Source organism: Camelus bactrianus, chromosome 11 (assembly GCF_048773025.1).
Source record: "Camelus bactrianus isolate YW-2024 breed Bactrian camel chromosome 11, ASM4877302v1, whole genome shotgun sequence".
Taxonomy (NCBI): domain Eukaryota; kingdom Metazoa; phylum Chordata; class Mammalia; order Artiodactyla; family Camelidae; genus Camelus; species Camelus bactrianus.
Window position 1 is genome coordinate 39609403 of NC_133549.1, and position 24634 is coordinate 39634036.

General features: G+C 38.1%; 1 protein-coding gene across 8 annotated transcripts in view; it reads left to right on the forward strand.

Annotated features, from left to right (window-relative positions):
- The window catches only part of NT5C2 (5'-nucleotidase, cytosolic II), a 78991-nt gene extending 56761 nt beyond the window's left edge, over nt 1–22230 (forward strand). For 7 of the 8 annotated variants that reach the window (XM_074373699.1, XM_010970972.3, XM_045507357.2 and 4 more), the window contains 15 exons: nt 3431–3548; nt 4371–4466; nt 10512–10603; nt 10741–10798; nt 11824–11917; nt 12570–12623; nt 14604–14687; nt 15714–15755; nt 16886–16993; nt 17258–17324; nt 18047–18217; nt 19517–19568; nt 19684–19744; nt 20041–20217; nt 20799–22230. In XM_074373699.1, the coding sequence (XP_074229800.1) occupies nt 3431–3548; nt 4371–4466; nt 10512–10603; nt 10741–10798; nt 11824–11917; nt 12570–12623; nt 14604–14687; nt 15714–15755; nt 16886–16993; nt 17258–17324; nt 18047–18217; nt 19517–19568; nt 19684–19744; nt 20041–20217; nt 20799–21044 (1520 nt within the window). In that variant the 3' untranslated portion in view covers nt 21045–22230. Of the gene's footprint in view, nt 1–3430; nt 3549–4370; nt 4467–10511; nt 10604–10740; nt 10799–10970; nt 11110–11823; nt 11918–12569; nt 12624–14603; nt 14688–15713; nt 15756–16885; nt 16994–17257; nt 17325–18046; nt 18218–19516; nt 19569–19683; nt 19745–20040; nt 20218–20798 lie in introns of those variants that run through there. The other variant, XM_045507361.2, reaches the window with a different exon arrangement.
- Nucleotides 22231–24634: the final 2404 nt, after the last annotated feature.

A 24634-nucleotide genomic window follows, 5' to 3' on the forward strand; every position in this document is an offset into this window, starting at 1 on the left:
TGTCTTTGGATATTGGGTAAATTAGGGTAGGCCTGAGGACTTTCTCAAAGAAGAAATAAGCAGTGGATGTGTGAGGTTATGTTGACTCTTGAAGCTTGGCTGTGTTTTGGAAAGTCAGTTGCAAGAACTGAGCTAGAAGCTATGCATCATCTACTTGCCAGTTTTGCCAGAGAAATTGAAATTAGAGCCTTTGCAGCTGTGGAGAGGCATATAGAGCCTTAAGTCTAAGGTTGTACATATGGTTTCCCACAGATGTCAAGGCTGGCTTTGAAGAGCCTGGTTGATTAAAGAAGGAATTTTGCTTTTTATTTGTCTGTTTAAGGAATGATGGTACTTTATAGGCTTCAGGAATAGTCGTTTTTGCCACCAGGTCAGAACAAATTGTGATTCTTCCCAAAGGACACTTAGAACAAAACATCTAAACTCATGCTCTGTGCAGCTACAGTTCTGCTTCTACAGCCCTAGTTGAACTGTATAGTTCTCTAGCAGATGGTTTAATGACCTGGGAGTTAGTGTTACTGAAATGATTATCTGGGAAGCTTATGAGAGAATGTCAATAGCTTGTAGGTCTTGCTGATTAATACAGAGCTTAGTGAAATAGATAATGTTGTCAAAGTTGAACTTGGACTCTTCTTTGCTAAATCCATCCCCACCTGTGACTAGAGTAGTTTATTTTGAACTAGTTGAAAGAAATTTGAGGGAGAGTAGTGTGTTTCAGTACCCAAGCTTAAGTTTTGCTGTCCTATGTTATCTAGAAATTCATTTTTAACAGTGGCACTATACCCCCACCCCACCCCAAAAGGCTTCAGATGAGACTTGGGGATTAGATTCTGGCTTCAGCTGATGTTTATACTTGCTATGTAACTTCAGGGGTACTCTGTCTTCCATGGTGTACCCCACTTCCAACTACAAAGGGGAAAATACATTGTATTTTTGGGAAGTCTCCTAAACTCACTGAGAGAAAGGAAATTTAAAGTATTTATTTCTATAGGTGGAATTTCTAGAAAGTCACCTCAGTTGAACACTTGGAAATTCTTCCCTGGATTCAACACAATGTGGCAAGAGTATAGCGTTGTATTTTCTGCTATTCTACGTTTTATGGTGACAAAATGGGGAATTGAGACACCACCACCCCACCCACATTTTTTTCACTAAAAATTCTGAATAAATTAATTTGGATATTAATCTAAATTGCCTCATAGAAATAGATTTTAACCACTTATTCCATCACTTCTCTAACTAGGGAAAATTGTTTATTTAGGAGTGAGCCTGGGTGGGGTTGTGACTAAGGTTTGTTTCTGTCTCCCATTCTTAAGACATATCCAACAAATTATCTTTCTGAAAAATTAATAATTGAAAATGTTTTATATGAGCCAAGTCCTGTGAGAACAAATGTCAGTGAATTATCCAAATTACTTAGCTGTACTGGAATTTTGTTCCATTAAATATTGTTTGAAATAAGTGGGACTTTGTTAGGATTGAGAAGTAATCTTTGTTTTATGGAAATTTTGTTAAAATGAGATTTATTTTCAATTGAAGTGGAAGTAAGGGGTGGGATGAGATGTTACTGTATATGTCTCAAAATAATTCAATTTGACATCATTGGATAGCATGCTTTCCTGGTTTTATAATAATACACCAGCTCTTATTCTGGTAGTGTGTATGAATATATAACACTTTCTTTACCACAGTATATGTCATCTACTTTTAAGAATTCCACACCTGATGCTTCAAAAAGTTTTGGGGGGCGGGAGGGTTGAGGATGGGGCTGGAATTGAGGGGAAGAAAAAAATATAGCCAGTTTTGAAAATGTTAGCCAGGGTTAGCATTAGTATTAAATTATTATTACCCCTGAGACAACAAAAGAAATGACAGCTTCTTTAGGCATTGTTCTGGTGAGATGAGACTTAATCATCTTCTAAAGGACCTTAAAATTTTTAGGCTTTTTAAATGTGACAGTTGTTTATTAAAGGATTTTAAAAAACTCACCCTGCTTTTTAAAAATTTCAATTTAATTAAAAGAATGTGTAAATATATGAGTATGTTACAGTTTTAAAGGTACGTAAGAAGGTACATGAAAGTCTCCTTCCTTCCCCATCTCTTAGCCGCTCAATTCCCTTCTTTGGAGGCAACCAAACAGTATTACCAGTTTCTTTTATGTGCTTCCAGAAATATTCTAAAGGATTGTTTTTGGAAAGAGAAAGTTGAATCATATTCATTAAAATATTAGCATTAACTTGGATAGGCAGACTGATTGTAATGAAAAATCAGTTTGAGCTGTTAATCATAGCTAGAACTATAATATAATAATAACAGTTGCATTATTATGAGACATAAGAATAGAATTTTTTTTTTTTTGCCTCATTTGGCATTTAGCAAGATTGTAGGTCATTTTATTTTTATTTTTAATACGGCTTACCCACTCCTGGAGATTGATGGAAAGTTGCTTACTTAAATATTTCATTTGGAAGAAATCTGTTTAAAGGAGCAACATTTTCTTTATACTGAACCACAGTGATTCTATAAAGTTTTTTCATTATAGAAAACTTCAGACATACATATTAAAGAGAAACCCCCATATTCCAAAATCTATTTTATTTTACCTGTAACGAACTCAGTATTCTCTTTGGCAGATAAAGAGGTATATATATTTTATATGTGTGTGTGTGTGTGTGTGTGTGTGTGCGCGCGCGTGCATATTTGCACATACCCATTCTTCCATAATCAGGTCTATAAAATGAGTTACAGTTCTTCAAAGTCTAATTGCCAGTTCACATCCAGATTTCCCTGTCTCAGACATGTCTTTTTATGATTGTTTTAGTAGTGACAATTTGTAAAATGCAGTTTTGATGACTATGACATTGTTAGGGCTGATAAAGAAAACAAATAAATCCTAACAAATAGAATTATGCTCATTGGAGAAGGAGTATAAAGCAATTACCAAGCCAGACAGGAATTCTAAAAAACAGATTGATTTAAAAAAAAAAAACCTAATGTTGAAGGATTCTTACACGAATTATGCATATCAGTGAGGACTTTAACATATTTATTTAGTTTTATGTTAATTATAGTCTCATGGCTAATATCACAGCTGTGCATGTTACTTGTTTTTCCTGCCTTTAGATCATGGGCGTGAAAGAATAGATAAAGGGGAAAAAATGGTGGATTAGGTTTCCTAAGAATCAAAGAGCTGTTCTGAAATGCCTGATAATACATCTTGTTGCTGCTCCTCTTACTATAATATGACCTATTTCCACAGATTAACAATTGAGTTCTGTGATTACTTGGAGCAGTACAAAACATGGAGTTTGAAAGAAAAGAAGAATGGCAGATTTAGGATGAGAGCGGAATTGGGAAAGAGTAGAAATTCACTCATTTGCCTTCTTTTTTAATTGGCTATTCTTTTAATGAGAACCTCCTCTTTATGCAGTGTACAAGTCCCCGGAGTATGAGTCCCTTGGCTTTGAGCTTACTGTGGAGAGATTAGTTTCTATTGGTTATCCTCAGGAGCTGCTCAGCTTTGCTTATGATTCTACATTCCCTACCAGGTAATTTTTCAAGATTTTTTTGGATTAAAACCCTTCCTTCTATCCCCCAAATTAATAATTCCAAATGCATCCATAACCGAAACAACAACAAAACATAGAAAGGTTCTTTGGAGTTTTTTTGGTTTTGTTTTTAGTTGGTGTTGATTCTGAAATTACCATGAACCTTTCATGTACACCATGTGTTTTGTGTTCTTGACTTGAACTTTGAACTTTATTGTTATTAAAGAACAATAAGAAGAGAGATTATTTATGGGAAAGAAGAGAGATTATTAAAACTGATGGGCAGTAATTGCAAATGCTCCTACCTTACACTGTTGGAGAGCAGTTATATGTTTTGCTAATATATTTAACTTGGTAATCAGGAGCCTTCTTGGCAGTTTGCAATTCTGATTTGATAGGAAAGATATGAGATTCAGAAAGATGCTGCTTATTTTGAGATATCAAATATGTCCCATATACAACATCTAATAGAGGAAAATATAAGCCAGCTCAGTTGTCCGAGGAAATTAAAAGAGATACTACTTCAGAATAGAACTAGCTGTAGTATTTTTTACACCTTGTTTGATTAAGCTCTTATTCCTCACGTAAAACAGTTGTGATTATTTATCTGGACAGAGAAAATATTTGTTAGTTGCTCTGGGATTCGTTTTTAAGATTTTATTTACTCACTTTAGCCTCTCGGGTTATATTGTTTTGAACATACTTGAGTTGCCATAAAACTTGAATAAGATAAGGGTTGGTTTGTCGTGATTGAGTAAATACTGCATTAGATTACTGCCTGTGTTACTCTGCATTATTGATGATGTCTTCATTTTCACATAGGGGACTTGTCTTTGACACACTTTATGGAAATCTTTTGAAAGTTGATGCCTATGGAAACCTCTTGGTCTGTGCACATGGATTTAACTTCATAAGGGGGTGAGTGCAAAGAACCTTTGGCCTCTTTCTAGTGTATTTTATATTCAAACAATATGAAGATGATACTGTCTCCCCAAATGTAATATATTTTCCTATTCTCTTGATATTAAAGAGTAATTCCTTTACATCGGGATACTTCACAATTATTTATTAGGCAGTTAGGACCCAAACTGGCTTACGTAGTTAGCAGTTACATTTTGTTTAAATTACATGCCTTCTAATTATATAGAATTTGACAAAGCTGATCTTGCAGTTGGCCCAAAAGGAACTGTAGTGGCTTTGACTTTTTGAACTTCTAAGATTTTTATTTTCTCCTTTTTAAGGCAGTTCTTAGGTAGCTGCTCAGAAGAGGTATGTACATAAAAGTGCTTTGAAAAATTTAAAACTACAGCAATGTAAATGACTAAGATTTTTAACAGCTAATACATTATTTTTTGTATTCTGATGAATAGCTTCAAATGTTTGATCATGTGGTTAAAATTTTTTAAAACATCAGGTTAGCAGCCAAGATGGTGGAGTAGAATGAGGACCCTCAGCTTACTTCCTCTCATGAGCACACTAGAATCACAACTAACTGCAGAACAACCATTGATGAAAAAGACTGGAACCTACCAGAAAAGATCTTCTACAATTAATGACATAAAGAACCACAATGAAATGGTAAAAGTGGCGCACATGCAATATAATCAGATCCCATACCCCCACCCCCAGTGGGTGACCCACAGACTGGAGAATAATTACATTGTAGAAGTTCTCCCACTGGAGTGAGAGTTCTGAGCCCCACGTCAGGCTGCCCAGCCCAGGAGTGCAGCACCAGGAAGAGGAGCCCCCAGAGCATTTGACTTTGAAAGCTAGCAGGGCTTTATTGCAGGACGTCCACAGGACTGAGGGAAATAGAGACTTCACTCTTAAGGGACACACACAAAATCTCAAGCACTTGGGGACCAAGGGCAAAAGCAGTAATTTCATAGGAGCTTGAGCCAGACCTACCTGCTGGTCTTGGAGAGTCTCCTGGGGAGGCATGGGATGGCTGTGGCTCAACCTAGGGACACAGACACAGACTGATGGTGGACATAGTGAGGAGTATTCATTTGCATGCACTCTCCTGGAGGCTGACATCTTGGGTCATTAGTACCAAGACCTGGCTCCCCTCAATAGCCTGTAGGCTCCAGTGCTGGGATGCCTCAGGCCAGACAACTAATTGGGTGGGGACACAACTCTACACATCAGCGGATAGGCTACCTAAAGACTTCCTGAGCCAACAGCCACCTCTAGACACAGCCCTACCCTCAAAGAGCCAAGACCTAGCTCCACCCACCAGTGGGCAGGCATTGGCCCCTCCTGCCAGGAAGCTTGCATAGGGCCTCTAGATCAGCCTCACCCACCAGGGGAAGACACCAGAAGCAGGAAAACTATGATCCCACACCCTGCAGAATGAATCCACAAATGCAAGCCAGTCCCTACCCTGGGACAGCTGGCCCCTGATCCTTCGGTGATGAGCAGAGAATGCATGGCTGGGATGCATAGGATGCCTCCTACAGAGGGCCACTTCTCCAGGGTTGAGAAATGTAACTAACCTACCACATACATAAAAATACAAATAATAATTTAAACAAAATGATGTGGCAGAGGAATGTGTTCCAGACGAAGGAACAAGGTAAAATCCCAGAAGAAGAGCTAAATGACGGGGAGATACACAATCTTCCTAAGAAAGAGTTCAGAGTAATGATCATAAAGGTGATCAAAGAACTCGGGAGGAGAATGGATGCACAGAGCGAGAAGTTAGAAGTTTTTAACAGAGAATTAGAAAATATAAGGAACAGCCAAAGTTGAAGAATATAGTACCCAAAATGAAGAATATACTAGAAGGAATAAATAGTAGACTAAAGGATATGAAGAGCAGATCAGTGAGTTGGAAGACAGAGTAGTGGAAATCAGTACGCAGAGCAGAAAAGGGAATGAAGAGATATGAGGACCGTTTAAGAGACTTATAGGGCACATCAAGTGCACTAATATTCGCATTATAGGGGTCCCAGAAGGAGAAGAGAGAAAGGGCCTGAGAAATTATTTGAAGAAATAATGGCTGAAAACTTCCCTAACCTGGGAAAGGAAACAGTCACCCAAGTCTGGGAAGCACAGAGTCCCATACAGCATTAACTCAAAGAGTAGCACACCAAGACACATTGTAATCAGAATGACAAAAATCAAAAAGAATATTAAAAGCAACAAGGGAAAAGCAGCAAGGAACATACAAGGGAACTCCCATAAGACTATCAGCTGACTTTTCAGCAGAAACTCTGCAGGCCAGAAGAGAGTGGCACAATATATTTAAAATGATGAAAGAGAAAAACCTACAGTCAAGAACAATACTCTACCCAGCAAAGCTCTCATTCATATTTGCTAAAGAAATCAAAAGCTTTACAGACAAGCAAAACTTAAAGAATTCAGCACCACCAAACCAGCTTTACAACAAATGCTAAAGGAACTTTTCCAGGCAGAAACAAAAAGGCCACAACTAGAAACAAGAAAATTATGAAATGGAAAAGCTCACCAGTGAAGGCAACCAACCATACAGTAAAGGTAGGAAATCATCTATACACAAACTAGTAGGGAGGTTGAAAGACAGAGGTAGCAAAATCATCTGTATTCACAATCTGCTAAAGAATACACAAAACAATTAGATGTAAAGTATGTTATCAAAAACAGTAGTCATGAGGGGAGGAGAGTACAAATGCTAGGTATTTAAAATCCATTTGAAATTAAGAGATCAGCAACTTAAAGCAGTCATACATACAAAATATATATATATATATATATATATATATTTATATATATTCATATACACACACACACACAGATATACAAAAACCTCATGCTAACTGCAAACCAGAAATCCACAATAGATATACACACACAAAAAGAGAAAAAGGAATCCAGACATAACACTAAAGATAGTCATCAAATCACAAGAGAACAAAAGAAAAGAGAAAAAAGACCTACAAAATCAAATACCAAAACAAAATGACAATAAGAATATACATAACGATAATTACGTTAAATGTAAATAGACTAAATGCTCCAACCAAAAGATGTAGACTGGCTGAATGGACACAAAAACAAGACCCATATATATGCTCCCTGCAAGAGACCCACATCAGATCTAGAAAGACATACAGACTGAAAGTGAGGGGTTGGAAAAAAGTATTTCACACAAATGGAAAACAAAGGAAAGCTGGAGTAGCAATGTTTGTATCAGACAAAATAGACTTCAAAATAAAAACTGTTACAAGAGACAAAAGATGTATTTCCCAGTGTTCATAGCAACACGATTAACAATAGCCTCAACACGGAAGCAACGTAAGTGTCCTTTGACAGATGAATAGATAAAGAAGGTGTGGTGTATGTATGTCTCTCTCTCTCTCACACACACACACACACACACACACACACACACACACACACTTGACTGGGATATTATGCTATACACCAGAAATTGGCACATTGTAACTGTATTTCAATTAAAAAAAAAGAAGTAAGTCATTTATGAATAAATGCAGAATCATTCAAACAACACTTACCTCTGTAGTCTTTAGAGTCTAAAAAAAAAGCCCATGGAGTAGGAGAGAATGAAGATGGAGGGAAAGGGAGATAGTTATTGAAGTCTAGTGGTAGACAAGGTTAAAGGGAAGTTAGGGCTCCACCAGGTGTCACCTTACATGCCTTGCCAATGAGGTAGAGCTTCTTTTCAGACAGTGGTAAAGCCTTTTAAAGTTTCAGGCTAGGATAATACCAAGATCAAATTTTTATTCTATGGGTCACAGAAAGTTAGCAGTACTGTACTGTAATGGTTTTATTCCCAGCTCCAAGTCTAGTATCCCTGCTTTTATGATACATTACCTCCCCATTAATTTTTAGTTTAAATGTATACTAGCATGATTTGACACTTAAATACAGTTAGCAATTACATTCTGTTTAAATTATGTTATTTTGGGGTTCTAATTGGCTAATAAATAACTGTTAACTATCCTTATGTAGAGGAATTACTCTTCAATGATGAAGGAAATAAGACAGTACATTATATGTAAGGGGACAGTGTCATCTAAACCTGGCTAAGGAAAGCATATCATTATTATTCTCTTCAGCCTTAATTTTCATTACTGTAAATATTGGAAGGCTAGAAGATGTGATATTCTACAAAATTATTCTTTATTGGAAACTCTTATTTCAGAAGGATGACTAAGATAGGGAGCTGATGTGACTTCATATTCGTAACTAGAGTTTATGCCATTTGTAGTTAACAAACTCAAATGGAATTTGCCCAAGTTATTCTGAGTATGAACTTTAAATTTGGTGTCCTTTATTTAAATTAATTAATCTCCATATATTCACTGTGAGGATTGTGCATTTTTATATTTTAGTTTTTCTCCCTTTTGGTTTCTCTGTAAATACTTTTTATTAATACTAACTCTTCTTCTTGTACTGTTTTATTTCACTCTCCAAGGTTCTCATGCATCTGTGACAACTTCTGTTTGTTTCACTGACTTTTTCTTTTAAACTCTAAATATTCTTTGTGGATCTGTTCCCAGTCTTCTCTTTTTTCTTTTCACTCTCAGCGGCCTCATATATAAATAGTCTTCATGACTTCACCTGTTACCTGTGCATTAGATGATCCCAGCTATCTCTCAAGTTTAAATCTCTGTTTTAAGTTCTTGACCTTTGCTTCTAATTGCCTGTAAAAATGTTTACTTAGAGCTTAATGTATTCAAAATAAAACTCTTATATCTACTTTTTATCTAGTTTTCATGTTTCAGTTAATGGTACCCCAACTCTCTGAGATACCTTAGTGTGAGCATCATCATCTTTGAATCTTATGTCCCTCATCTGCCACATTTGATCAATTGCCTGGTCTTACTCATTTTATCTTGGTAATCTCTCTTAAATAATTCTACCTTTTAATTTCCTTTGCCCTCAGTCTGGGACATGTCCCCACTCTTCTCATCTGTACTATTGCGGTAACCACCTGATTTCTCAGTCCTTTGTTTCTGTGTCGGTTAGTTTTTGCTGCATAATAACTTACTTCAGAACTTAGTGGCTTAAAACAATGACCAGCTGGGCATTTCTAGGATTACTCAGCTGATCTAGAATGGCCTCACTCACATGTCTGACAGTTGGCAGCCTGCTGGCTGGGGCACCTCATTTCTGCACACAGCCTTTTATCTTCCAGTGGGTTATTTCACTTTCATTCACATCGCAGTCTCAGAGTTCCAAGTGCTGCAAGAAAAGCAAGCCCCAATACACAAGTGTTTTCTAAATCTCTGCTTGGATCCCATTTGCTGCTATTTAAGCCTGTATTCAAGGATGGAGAAATAGACTGAACCTTTTAATTAGAGGAACTGCAAATTCACATAACAGAGATAGGAAGAATTTGTAGCCATCTTTTCAACACATCACATTTTTTCCTCTATTTTATCCTAATATTGCTACTAATTTAGTATTTTTTACAGTTCAGCTCTGACGGTTTTAAAAACTATCAGTGACACTCTTGTTGCCCCTGAATGAAGTATAAGAACAACAGCATGATCTGACTCAATTCATCTTTCTAGCTTTATTTTTCTCTGTTCTCCTTTCTATGCTCAAATTGGACTAGTTTCTGAATTGTTCTACCTGGCCTTTAAGGACCAGCTCAGATGCCACCACTTTCATGAATCCTTCCTAGATTTTCCTTGCCGCATTCCCACATTGACTTCTCTCCTTAAGTTGAAATGGTCTCCCCTTCCTCAGTTTTCTCATAGCTCTTCACACCTTTCTTGTGGTAGTTGTGACTTTTTACCTTGTTATAATTGTGTATGTGACTCACCTCCATTACCAGACAGATCTTTTTAAGGGCTAGAACCAAGCTTGTTCATCTTCAGAGCTACCCACATACATCATTTGAACCTTGCCTTGCACATAGCCACCAAAATATTTGAATGAATTTTTGAATGATGAATATTTCTCACTTATTATGTTAATTTTTTATTGATAATTTAAAACTTTTTCTTTCAGACCAGAAACTAGAGAGCAGTATCCAAATAAATTTATCCAACGAGATGACACTGAAAGATTTTACATTCTGAACACACTATTCAACCTACCAGGTAGACTTACTCTGTGCTTATATGTACTGATGCTTTCCCTTCTTTCCATGATCATTTGCCTTTGTTCAGGGGAGATAATGAAACAAGTTTGAATTATCTCACTTACAGCTTATGAGTATCTATTCTTCATTTTTCAGAGACCTACCTGTTGGCCTGCCTAGTAGATTTTTTTACTAATTGTCCCAGATATACCAGGTATGTGTATACTATAATTTTCTTTTCCCAATTGATTTTTTTTAAAAAATTAATGTACAGGGTTTTAGAGAACTGGCCATTGTAGGTCTTTTCTGCTTTTCTGAAGTGAATTTAGTGCTAGTGAGAGATGCCACATTGCCAGCCTGAGAGATGGGACAGCACCAGCAGCTCCATGCAGGCTCTCACCTCCCACACGGCCCCTCTCCTTGCCAGTGTGCTGCAGCCATGTTTGGAAGGGACCACTTCTGATTGGCTTCTCCTGGGAATGAAGACGGCCAGCAGAGGTGCTAATTGTGACAACTGAGTGGGAGGTTTGTGTGATGATTATCTGTCCAAGCAGAATTGCACTAAAACCCCCCAACTCATTTCACAGCAGCTACCCAGGAGCCTTTCAGGGATGGTAATTTAGTTTCATTCCCAGGCCCAACAAGATTTGGTTGAGGAAGAAATATTGTTTATCCTCCCTGAAGTAAAATGTTGCTTAAGTCTTAAACAAGTTATCCTTTCCTTTCTAGGGGGAATTGTATGTTCAGCCATATGTGCCAGAGTTTGCTAACTTCTTACCTTCTGTAGGCCTTATCCACTTTAAGGCACTAAATTTGGTGGAGCACTAAGTCACTACGATAAATAGAAAATAGGCAATGCCTTTGTACCTAGACACTGTCAGAAAAGTCAGGGTGGAGAGCACCTGAATTACTCATTTTAAATGTTTCTTTGATGGGAACCTGTTTCTTAAAAGTGATGAATAAAAGAACCTGATATTTTTGGAACTGGTCTTTTAGCTTCCATTCAGTATATTATTCTACCTTTTTGTGTCTGTTCACAATTATTGTATTCAGTTGAACACTATAGTCATCTCTGGTGGTCAAAGTGGATTTTCATTAGGGAGTAATTATTTTCTGAATTAGCCACACAGCCTCTATCCATGTGACAGTGGAACCTTTGGGTCCCCTGGGCAGTGTTTGATATTCATTTTGTTTACCCTCCTTTGGATTCCCTGTCATGTTCTTTTCATCTTTCTGTAGCTGTGAAACAGGATTTAAAGATGGAGACCTCTTCATGTCTTACCGGAGTATGTTCCAGGATGTAAGAGATGCAGTTGACTGGGTTCATTACAAGGTACTAGATGCTGCTGCTTCACCTGCTCTCTGTCTGGCATGTGTTTTTTATGGTCTAACGTTAACTTTCCAAGTGCAAATAGAGCAGGATTTTTCATCTGTTTAAAAAAGTTAAAAAGGATTTGTCCCTATTGATAGCTCTTTAGAATACTTTTGTCCTTATCTTTAGCTGTCCTGCTTACAGAGGTAATGCTGACTTTTCTCAGTGGTGGTGCCTGGCTTCTGGATCTTTTTTCATTTTGCATTTCCCAAACTTACTAGAAGAGATTTTAGTGTTAAGATGATACTTATACCATCCATGTCTTTGAGGAGGATTATGGTCCATTTATTTTTTGCAAATACCTCCCACTTGCCCAATAACATTGACTAATTAATATTACTATGTTTACATTTATTATAAATTGTACCAAATAAAATATGAAATGCCTTTTGATTTTTAGTTTAAAATAAAAATAATTTTTATTTTAAATACATTTTGGAGGCATAATTGCAGCAAATCATGTCTACCACTTTATCCTGGCCTTCTTTAGCTTATTTACTTTTCCATTCAGGAAATACTCAAGAAATGCATTTAGGTTGATAGTAAGCACAGTTGTTCTTATAAACTGTTAAAAATTGATTTTGTTCTTTATTTTCTTTTTTTCTTCCTCTAGGGTTCCCTTAAGGAAAAGACAGTTGAAAATCTTGAGAAGTATGTAGTCAAAGATGTAAGTAATAAAGGGAAAAATAGATCTGCGTGGTAGCTTCTTTTACCTATTAGGGAAATTAATAACAAGCCTGTTTATAATGAAATGGACAAGGGAAGATATTTCTTTGTCTTGGCAATTTAACACACGCCAAGTATAATCACAGAATTTTCAGCTGGAGCATAGGTCTTAGTTTTTCCTGTTTGTTGATAGGCAAGAAGACCCAGTATTTCATTTGTCCTTTTAGCTCTAATTATAGCAATAGCAGCTAGCGTGGTTACTGTGTGCACATCACTGTACCAACTGATCACACATAATATCCCATTAATCTTCCATATAACCCTAGTTACCTCTGCCTTACAAAGAAAGTGGGGCTGGGAGGATTAAATAACTTGCTCAACTTCATACAGTTAGCAAGTAGTAAAGCCAAGAGTCACAGCTGAATATAACCTGAATCATAACCACAGTGCTAGGTCGTCTCAAAAATGTACATATGTGTGACTTATTTAAACTTTCTTTAAGCTATCAACAGAGAATAATGAGGAAATATTTAAAATACTTTAAAAGATATTAGTGGCAAATCTAATAAAATTTTAAAATATCTATAATTTAGTTAATAACATTGTGCCAATCTTAATTTCTTACTTTTGATCATTGTACTGGGGTTAAGATATTAATATTAAGGGAAGCTGGATGAAGAATATATGGGAACCCTCTGTACTATTTTCACGACTTTTGTGTAAGTCAAATTATTTCAAAATAAAAAGCGTGCGCACACACACACACACACACACACACACAGAGCACTGAGATATGTCTTCCTTATGGAGTAAAAGTACCAGAATGCAATATTTTCTCAAAGTACTTTGGTAAAGATTTCTTATTATTTTCAGCCTTTGTACCTCCTGTTTTTCCTCCATTCCCACCCCATGATTGTTGTTTCAAGAAAGAACATTGAGGGGTTCAGGAGAGATCCAGGAGAATTTGAGTGAAGGGAACCTATTTACTGTGAGAGAAGGAAAGGCCTGTTTTTCTTTCTGGTCACATCAGGAGTTAGAATTTCCTCATGTATCTGCAGGTGGGTCTGGGCATTCCTAGCTTGCATCCTGCACACATCATTTTGTTCTGCAAGGTGTTTCATGAAATGAAAGTATACACAGTGAAGCCATAGCTAACACTCTCCATAGAGTACTTAGCTGATGTTTAAAATTGGCTTCTCCTAGTCTCTGACACACTTCACTTACTTTAAGAGAAGAAAGTAATTTAAGCCCTTTCTTGAGGCAGACATAATAAGGAAGTTAGAAATATGTTTTTAATAAGCATATAATTTATATATCATTTTATATATATTATATATAAATCTGTTATACAGCCATGTATGTTATGTGTATAAATCATCCATAGTGATAACGTGGACTTCTAAATGCAAAATTCTGAAACCAACCAACCATCCCTTAAAGGATGTCCCCTATTCCTGTTTCAGTGAACAAAAGTCCAGTGTATGGCTACTCCACAGTGCAAATGAATATATGTAGATGGTCCCTGACTTAAGAGTTTTTGACTTTACGATGGTGTGAAAGCAGGACACATTTGGTAGAAACTGTATATCGAATTTTGAATTTTGGTCTTTTCCTGGGCTAGCAGTATGCCCTTCGGTACTCCCAAGATGCTGGGCAGCAGCAGCAAGCTACAGCTCCCAGTCAGCCCCACCGTCACGAAGGTAAACGGCTGATACGTTCGTTCAGCTTTTCACTTTCAGTACAGAAATAATTTAATGAACTAATTTAAGAAATTTAATAAAGAGATATTCAACACTTTATTATAAAGTAGGCTTTGTGTTAGATGATTTTGCCCAACTGTAGGCTAATGTATGTTCTTAGCATGTTTAAGGTTGGTGAGGCTAGCTATCATATTCGGTATATTATTGGGACATAACCCCATCTTAAGTGGAGGAAAATCTTTGTTTGCATTGTTTCACTTATCGCCATGATTACATTTCAGGGAAAACTGCCTTTGCTTCTGAGCCGGATGAAAGAAGTAGGGAAGGTATTTCTTGCCACCAACAGTGACTATAAATATACAGATGTAAGTACTTAATATTCACATTTGTTTATTTATACAAAGGAATTATTTTGGACTAAAGAACTGTGAAGATGATTAGGAAGATAGTAGTTTATTAAGTGAGGGTAGTTTTTTTTGCCATTTCATTTTGAAAGCAGAATGAAAAAAGTGAAAATATATAGCATACATTAGAGCGGTTCTCAAATTTTTCTAAATATTTCTTTTGATTATTTTCCCTGATTACAATTGGCTACTTGAAGGTTTTCATTTTGGGGTTATTGAAAACATTTGTGCTGATTAAATGTTTTCTCTGTCTCTTTGTTCATCATTCCTATAAACTTGAGAAGTCACACCCTTTATTGCACATGTATGCATACGTGCCCTCCCTACTGTTGGGAGCCAGACAGCAATAGATGGTGCAAAGATGTTTTGATTCTTAGCCATCAAAATTTACTGTCTCTTAACTTAAAAAAAATTTTGCCACAAGGAAAGCATATAGAATAGTCTGTTTAACTCTTTAACCTCATGGTATTTTTGCTGACAGTTACAAGTTCATAGTACTAGCAAGAAGCTCAGCACTCCCCAATCCTCTTTATTTAAAATCTTGATTTAGAAATCTGGTGATTTGGAGTAAGCAAGTAAGTTGGCTTGGTTGGTCTAGGAACAGTAGTAAGAAGGTCAAGTATGTTGTTTTCATGTGAGTCATTATTTTTCTCTACGGCCTTATCTCAGATGCCCCTTACCTCTAAATATGTGTTCCAGTCCACTAGAATTGGATAGGAGTACATGGATAAATCTGTATAAAAATGTCTCCCAGAAGAAGCCTGTGTCCTACTGAGAATGTCAGAAGCTTGTGTTTGTTTGTTATAATGAAGCATTAATTTCTGGCTTCCACTGCCATGATTTCATAAATCTTTAGCGGAAACAGGAATGTGATGAATCCTACATTGAAAAAGACATGTCTTATGAAAAGCTTGTGTGTGATTTTTTTAGGTACATATCTTTTGCAGAAGTAGTATTGGACCTTATGTTGGATTTTTTTTTTTCCAGAAAATTATGACTTACCTGTTTGATTTCCCACATGGCCCCAAGGTACTCTATGTAACTTAATAGACCATTGCTTTAATAATAATGAATGCATTTAATCATCCTAGAATACTGAGGGTAAGGAATTGGTCAGGAGCCATCCAGAAATCATTAATATTAGAAGTAATGCAAGAGCTAGTATAATTTAAAGTCACTAGCAGTTTGAAAACTTACTAGACAGAAATAAAAAGATTTATGTGGTGTTTTGTAGGATGGGATCAGAATAATTTTATGCCCAAGAAGTTCTATACAGAATTGTTAAATTTTGTGTGGCAAAGAAAGGAATTTTCAGGCTGAGGAAGATAACCTGATTAAAAGAAACAGAGAAAGTGTATATTCTTGACAGCGTCTAGATTCTGCTGTTAATTATTGCTGAGTTTTGTGCCAAGAGAACAGGTAACCTTGATGCTTAGCAGAGAAGTTTTCATTCCTGCAGTTTGGCTGTACCTAGATTTAAGGAATACTTATTGCAACTTAGTCACTAGATTTCTTTGAATAAATGTCAGTAAATAACTGTTTTGAGATCACCCAAAAGCACAGTATGCAGTGCTCTTCAGCTTGTTGACTTTAAAAGGTTAATGCCATGTTTCCAGTTGAGGTTGGAAATAATGTGATAGGCATACCTTCTGTATTAGTGCTGTGATTAGCCTGCAATGTGAGCTAAAGGCCAGTGTGCACCTGGAGCCATCATTGTGAGAGCATAACCCATGAAATGTACTAATAATAGTTCCATGTTAGTTTGTATACTTCAGTTCTGATGCTAATCTGCCTCTTTCTTAATCTCTCTTAAGTATTTGTTTTACATCTCCCTTAGTCCCTTTGAGCCTCTTATAGCTCATTTTAGGGTGTGAGCACACTTTCTTTTGTACATTAAGCTGCATGAAATAAATTAATAAGTAGGTGAAATGATTTAAAATACAGAGATTACTAGAGTCATTACTTATATTTTCACTTTGCCTGCCTCCAAAAGGATGTTGGCTTGTAATATGCCACAGTGTGTTTTCAATAAAATAGTGGGCTCTTCTGGTTATACTTAGTATTTCTACATTTCCTCGCATCTGAGTGAGATTAAATATTAGTGCCTTAAGGTTAGGAGGTTAGTGATGTTTTGGCTTTTGCTGTGTCTCCCTTATCAGCCTGGGAGCTCCCATCGACCATGGCAGTCCTACTTTGACCTGATCTTGGTGGATGCACGGAAACCACTCTTTTTTGGAGAAGGCACCGTACTGCGTCAGGTGGATACTGTAAGTTGAGAGGATGATCTGTCTGCGAGCACATTATGCTTCATGTTTCTCCTTTCCTCACTCCTACTCTCCCTAAGGAAACAGGTATTTTTCACTTACTAGCCATATCTCTCTTTTGAAATTAACCTAAGAGTTTTGGTCTTAATTGAGATGGCTGAGTAATTCAAATGTAGCATTCATCTGGCTGCCTAGCCATGTAGCATTTTGGGTGGCGAAGGTGATAGAATGATAAAGCATTACAAAGTCCATATTCTCTTCTCACAGAAAACCGGCAAGCTGAAAATTGGTACCTACACGGGCCCCTTACAGCATGGCATCGTCTACTCAGGGGGTGAGTCACAGACTTCCCTTTATCTAGTGTAAGTCTGCTCAGACCCCACTGTGGAAGCTTTGGCGTCCTCCTGGCACAGTGCCACGTATACTTTCTGGTATTCCAAAGATACCATCTACTGAAGGGAAACACTTCAGTCACTAATATGACAGGAGTCAGGGAAAATGGGCTTAAGCAGTTGTTAGTATGTACTAATGAATCTTTGTTTTTTCACTAAAAGGATCAGTTTTCCCCCATCTTCCTTTTACCCATTTGAGGCATTTTCTGTGTCTGGAATCATTTGGGGTGGTTCCCAAGGAATCCTCAGGGGGGTTTTAGGAGCCCCTGTGGACACAGATGCATATTTTGTTGGAGTGAGAAGCAGTTCAGCAAAGCCAACTCATGGCAGATCTGTGATGAGAAATGGCAGTGGTGCTTTTGAGAGTTATAATCCCTAGAGCTGAGACATGTAGTTTTGCTGCTCTTGAATTTGGTGATCAAGAAGAGCTTTGATCAGCACAGTGGAGCTGAAGGCCTTGTCTTAGAGACAGTAAAAAGATTGATGAAAAAAGACCTAGTAAGTCTTTGTCTTTAAGAAAGGCAAGCCCTTTTTCTAGACTGTTCCTCACACAATTAAAAGAATAAAATTAATCTGCACAGTATTTAATGGTTATGATACTTGGCATGCTGGTTTTTAATATGAAGACATTTTTGTTTTCTCATTGTTCATTCTGTTATTTCAGGCTCATCTGATACAATCTGTGATCTGTTGGGAGCCAAAGGCAAAGACATTTTATATATTGGAGATCACATTTTTGGGGACATTTTAAAATCAAAGAAACGGCAAGGGTGGCGAACTTTCTTGGTGATTCCTGAGCTCGCACAGGAGCTGCATGTCTGGACTGATAAGAGTTGTAAGGAGCCATTACTCTTATTTTATAAATTGTTGATATAGCTACTTTATATCTGAATGGTCAGCTGTGAATCAGTTCTCTTTGATGAACCATTACTTTATATGTAGAAGGTCAGAGGTAGTCAAAAGATGGGCCCTCGTATTTGGACACCTCCTTCTCATAGAGCCAGATACTTCATAGATCTCCGAAATTTTGAGATGAGAGGTTATCTTGTTCAGCCTTCTTGAATCTTTCAAAGTTACATATAGAATGTTACTGTTCTGAGTTCTGTTCCAGTAGTACCTAAACCATGAACTCTACTTTCCTCTGTAGTCCTGTATTTGTCCCATCATACATACTAGTTCCAACCTCTCTGTTCCCAGCCCTTATCTGTGATTCTGGAGCATTGAGGGCTCTGAGTGCTAGTCAGCTCCTGGAGAAGTAGAGAATGAGGCGTTCTCTGAAGTGAGCTATACTCACTGAACTGAGCTTATGGATCTAGTTGTGTAAAGATGTTTGACACACACACACAGGTTCTCCAGCCAGTCCTCGCTACCGTCACTCAGTGTGGTGGAAGGCACTGCCTCTGGTATTACCTTGGCTCCACCACGTGCCCTTAGGCAAATTACTGAGATACCCTGTGCCTTAGTTTCCTCAGATGTGAAAATGAGGATAATGCCTACCCTCATAAGCTGCTGAGATTTAACTGAAGCGCAGTATGTTTGAAAGGAGATAGGCTCAACCTAGGCACAGAACAGAGAAAATGATTTGAGTGAGTCTCAGTTCTCTCAAAGATAGTAGATAAAGAGAATTTGTTACATACAGTGAGTACGTTATAGCTTAATCCTCTTTGGGGAGCCCAGGTTGAGAGAGGCTGGAACACACAGAACACGCACCTGGTGTGGCTGTTGCTATTGGTCATACTTCTCGGTGGGGCTTCTATCTGGTTTTTTGCCTACATTTTTAGCTTTCCACCTATGGAATTTTAGAAATCTAGTCACTTTGGTTCTGCTTTTTTGGACTTGTGACTGATTCTTTCATCTAAAAGTGGAACTGTTAACACTTCGCTGACACACCTGAGATGGGGTGTGTAGTGGCACTGAGTAAGCTCAGCGTCAGCATCCAGTTGGGAGAGCCGTATCGAGTTGGTGGTTTTAAGTAGGAGGAAAGGCAGTTAAAGAGGAAAATTCTGGCATCATCTGCTGCCACATTCCAAGCAGAGTGTCAGTGGGTTTTCCCAAAGGCAGGGGAAGGCAGCAGTTCAAAACAAGGTGCTTTTTGAATTACTTAAGACATTTTCATTTTTCTTCCAAACTCTAGCACTTTTTGAAGAGCTTCAGAGCTTGGATATTTTCTTGGCTGAACTCTACAAGTAAGTTTCCTAATTCTAAAATTTTCCTCCCTAAAACCATCTACTTCTTCAGGAGTCACCTAGATGTAAGAGACATCCTCTCTAGAGATGTTCACTGGATTTTTCTTGTCTCCAGGCACCTTGACAGCAGCAGCAATGAGCGCCCAGACATTAGCTCCATCCAGAGACGTATCAAGGTATCCAGATGGGATTTGGGAGAAACCTGGGAAAATAAAGTTTAAGTAACTATACAGGGAGTGGCACATAGCCCGTGTTCAGTAAATATCTGTCGAATGAGCTGGGCCTCATCTTTTTTTTTTTTCCCTTCTAGTTTACTTACTGTTTTTTTGTTTTGGGAGAGGAAACTAGGTTTGTTTGTTTACTTATTTTAATGAAGATACTGGAGATCGAATCCAGGACCTCGAGCATGTTTAAGCAAGCACCCTATCACTGAGCTATACCCTCCCCACAAGCTTCAATCTTGTTCTTTTAGAAAGTAACTCATGACATGGACATGTGCTACGGGATGATGGGAAGCCTGTTTCGCAGTGGCTCTCGGCAGACCCTCTTCGCCAGTCAGGTGATGCGTTATGCTGATCTCTATGCAGCATCTTTCATCAATCTGCTGTATTACCCATTCAGCTACCTCTTCAGAGCTGCCCACGTCCTGGTAAGTTAATACAGGCTGAAGCTGCTATTTGCAGTTAAAATACTAAGGCCAAGATCTGCAAGTAGCTCTGTGGCACGGCTCAGGAGAGTTCAGATCATTTCTTTCTAATGTGCATAGCCCACAGCCAGGCCACATGGTTGCCCAAAAAGGAGTCTTTGAGGAAGTATGATTAAGGCAGAAATGTTACAGAACGTAACTTTACTCTGAAATGTACTCTCAAAAGTTGTTTGAACAGTGAAGACATTCCTCTATTGTTAGTGCTAAATGAGAGAAATGTAGTTTTATCTTCTTTTCATTCTAATACTGATGTATGTTTCAAAACTTTTTTGCTATGAAATAGGAACTAATAATCTTCTCTCCCATCTTACCCAATTTCAGGATACAGTTTTGAGAGAGTTTGGGGAGAGAAAATAGAATAGGTAATTTTAGGAATTTCTAGGAAGATACAGTATCTGAATTGACTTGGCCTCTGGTCCATTATAGGTGCTTCTGTATGGCCATCTAATAAAGGGAGAGGGATTAGGATCTGGGAAACAGCTGCTTTGCTCTGCCTGCTTTCTGAACCTCTGACTTTGTTCTAGATGCCTCATGAATCAACAGTAGAACACACACACGTAGATATAAATGAGATGGAGTCCCCCCTTGCCACCCGGAACCGCACATCAGTGGATTTCAAAGATACCGACTACAAGCGGCACCAGTTGACACGGTCAATTAGTGAGATTAAACCCCCTAACCTCTTCCCACTGGCCCCCCAGGAAATTACACACTGCCATGATGAAGATGATGATGAGGAGGAGGAGGAGGAAGAGGAAGAGGAAGAATAAGGAGGAAAACCAAAACTCTGAGCACTCACTAAACAAGTTCTGGCAGGACTCACAAGAGGAAAAGCTGTCCCTGTGTGGGTTCTAGGTGGGGGTGGGGGGCTTCATCAGAGGTACATTTGGCAAGTTTCTGAAGACTTTAAAATATTCTAATGATAAGGAGATACTTGTTTTAGTTGTGTGTCTGCACTCTGCAGATGGCTCACAATTGTAATGGAATCTGTACTGGAGGAAAGTCATGGTAAAGCTGGGCTGAACTGCATGCAGCTGCTCCATCGTGGCTTGTAACACTGTTTCCTTGTCTTGTTTCAGCATCAGTATGTCAGTGCATCCAGTACACTAAGGGTGGTGCAGGGTCTCAGAGTGGAGCAAGGAGGACAATGGGAAGAGCTGATCCAAAAATGTTAATGGTACAAATTGGGCTCTTACTCCAAATCCATCTTTTTCAATACATTACCTAAGTATTATGTGTCAATGAAGAAATATCAAATGTAGGCTTCTGTTCAGGTCAGGATTCCTTTTACAAGCTTTCAAGTGTCCTCAGTGACTCTGGTAAGGCTGCTGTCAGTGGCTTTGCAGAAGTGTTCTCTACTTGCTGTATGGCCAGTCTGGAATGAACTACAGTGATTTCATTTTGAGGCAGAAGTCTCCATCCCTTTCTACATTTTTTTGATTGATAGCAAAAATGCTTATGATCCAAAAACAGTCTTTTTCTCATCTCAGATAAGTCTATAGAATTTAGCTGAATGAGGACAAAAGAGCAGGCTGCCCCAAAAGAACCTCCTTCTTGTATTACAGCATAACTGAGTAAAATTCACTAGTGTGGGTTGTACAGCGTAGCCCATGTCACCCATTCCAGCCTTCTTGATCCTCATGCTGTATTTCAAATTAGAGTGTGGGAAGAGGGCTCTGTAAGCCAGAACTTTACTAAAGCAGAGGGCACAATCAGTTCACTTCAGAATCCCAAGTGAAATCACTTCTTGTTGTTTTGAACAAGAATGGATCATTACTGTAAACTTTAAGGAATTATAACTGCCTCACACTAGAACAGTGAAAGTTGTTACAACATTTTTCACAGTGGTGTAGATTCTTACCTTAACCTTCATGTTTCTTCTGTTCTTACTGTCATTTGTCAACACGGGAAGATAGATTAGATGCTCTAGAATTCAATAAAGTATAATATTTCTAATACTGACTTTGACCCCTTCCTGTAGCACAACTATAGCAGCTGCTGGTTTTCAAGTGGGTTTAGGTTTGGGTTAGTGCTGTCAACTTGGCTTTCTCTTCCCTTAAAGGAAATACAGTCTAACCATTAGTTGTGCTCAATACATAGCACTTAAATAGGCTTCAGGTTTTTCATGGAAAGGTTTTTGGTACAGGACTGTGAGGTAAGGCTTTTTTTTTTTTTTTTTTTTTTTAATCATTTTGTAGGTAGGGAACACAGCTCAGTAACTTAGCTATATTACCTCACCACTTTCAATTTATATGGCTTTATATAAGTCACATCAAGAAATATACATTCTAACTGGTATCTATTAGGAACATATGTTACTTTTCAAGTATTAGGTTAGAAATGTTATTGCAAATAGCAATTAGATACTGCTCCTATTTTAAATTTTAGAGAATGTGTTTGTGGTCACCCCCAGCTATTAATTATTCTCATTCAAGATGGAGATGCTGCCCAGTTTGACATGGTCTTCAATTTTCTCAAAGCCAAAAAAATGTCTAAGTGACCAATAACAACTACAGCACTAACTTATTTAACAGCACCTTCACATATTCCTCCTGTTAGAGCAAGGACCAACGTGATCATGTTGCTTTAATTTACCACACTTTTTGTATTACGTTATTCACGTAAGACCTTATCTAAGTTTCTTTTCAGCCAGATGTGTCTCTGGCATTGGGTCCAAAGATTGAGAAGTGAAAAGCACAGAACTGAAGAATTCCACTACTGGTTATAGCTTTCTTCAGGACCACCAAAATACATTTTAAAGAGCTAGGATTCCGCACGAGTCTAAAACTCAGCAAAGCTGTTGCTTCTCTATAAGTTATTCCTGGTAGAAGAGTGTGCTGGGAGTAAGTGGTCCATGGGGAGCTACTCAGAGCAGCTGTAATTGGACTTGTTAATACATGGATGTGAGTTTCTCTCTGTTGCTAATAGCTAAGGAAGCTAAACTTTAAAAACAAAACCCTAAGGGGTTTTAGACTAAGTAGACATTTCTTCCAACTCTTGTCAGAACTTCCTTCCTGGGTATTTGGAAAACACCACTTAGTTTCAGACTTTGTAAAGCATCAGGCAGCCCAGCACATTCAGCAGCTGGTCAGGGGCACAGCAGACCCCAGTCCGGCCTCTGCAAAACGGCTTGCCCCACACATTCATCTCTACAAAGATGGTCAGTTAAAGCTCAGGTGGTGTATTTCAGAAAAGTTACTTAAGGCCAAGAAAGTTTAGTGTTAAATTTTCTCCTACCATAGGCATAGCTCTGCTGAGACCTAAAATAAGAAAGCAAGCCCTGCAAGATACTCTTTTTAAGATGCTTTTAGAAGTGGGTCTTAACTAGAATAACTTAGAGCTACAAATTGTTTAGACATGTTAGTATTGCTTTTAAGCAACCCACTTTAAAAAAGCCACTTGCACTGACATGCCAGACTTAAAAGTACTTTATCCGTGTTTAGATATTTCTAAATCAGATGTATTTATTTAAAAAGTATTTTATCAACAACGTTAAAGCCCTGCAATTTTTCCAAGGCTGCCAGAGAATTTAAAAATACTCTGCTTATTCACCACAAATAGCCTGAGACAAACAACTGCATATCCAAGTCTGCATTAAGGGTAGGAGCCTTGTCCACATTCCATGTTATGGAAACTATTTAAGCTTTCTTTGATGGTGGGAAAAGTGGTAACTGTGATCTAGCTATTGCCATACACTTAATCCCAGTTCCTCAGTTCAGTAGTTTATGTCTCAATACTTAGGTTTCTCACGACATTCCTTCTTGGTGACTAGAGTGTAGAGCTATTCTTAAAGTTTTTTCCTGAAATGGAACAATTTCAAATGATACACAGCTTTGGGGGCCCTGAGGATGAAACTTCCACCATGGAGCTACCTGAGCTGACTTGAAAAAAGAATGGTGCGCAGCTGCTGGAGAGCGGGGAGGACGCAGAGCCGGGCGACTCCCGGAGCCCACGTCGTCCCGTCCCACTCCTCTGCTAAGGGCGAAGCAGCGCTGCATGCTGTTTTCACTGCCGAGCGCAGACAAACTGCCGAAAGCAAGTCATCTATGGAGAGAATACACTCGTTTACAGAATGGACAAGGCGGCTTTTCTGTTTAACCTGGAAACCTCTACTGTTTCTACCTGTCCTCACACACAGGGTCTTCATCCCAAGGACACAACTATCTGTCTTGTTCCCACAATGATATGTAATCTCAAGAATAAGCTGTAAACAATAGTTTGTCCCTCTAAAGAGCTTTAACACAAAAAAAGTACTCCTGTTTGAACACAGACCACTTCATCCCAAGCTTGCTGACTCTTACTGCAAGTGTAAGTAGCCTCTCTTTTCCAATTCAAAACGAAGTGACAAAAGTTTTTGGTC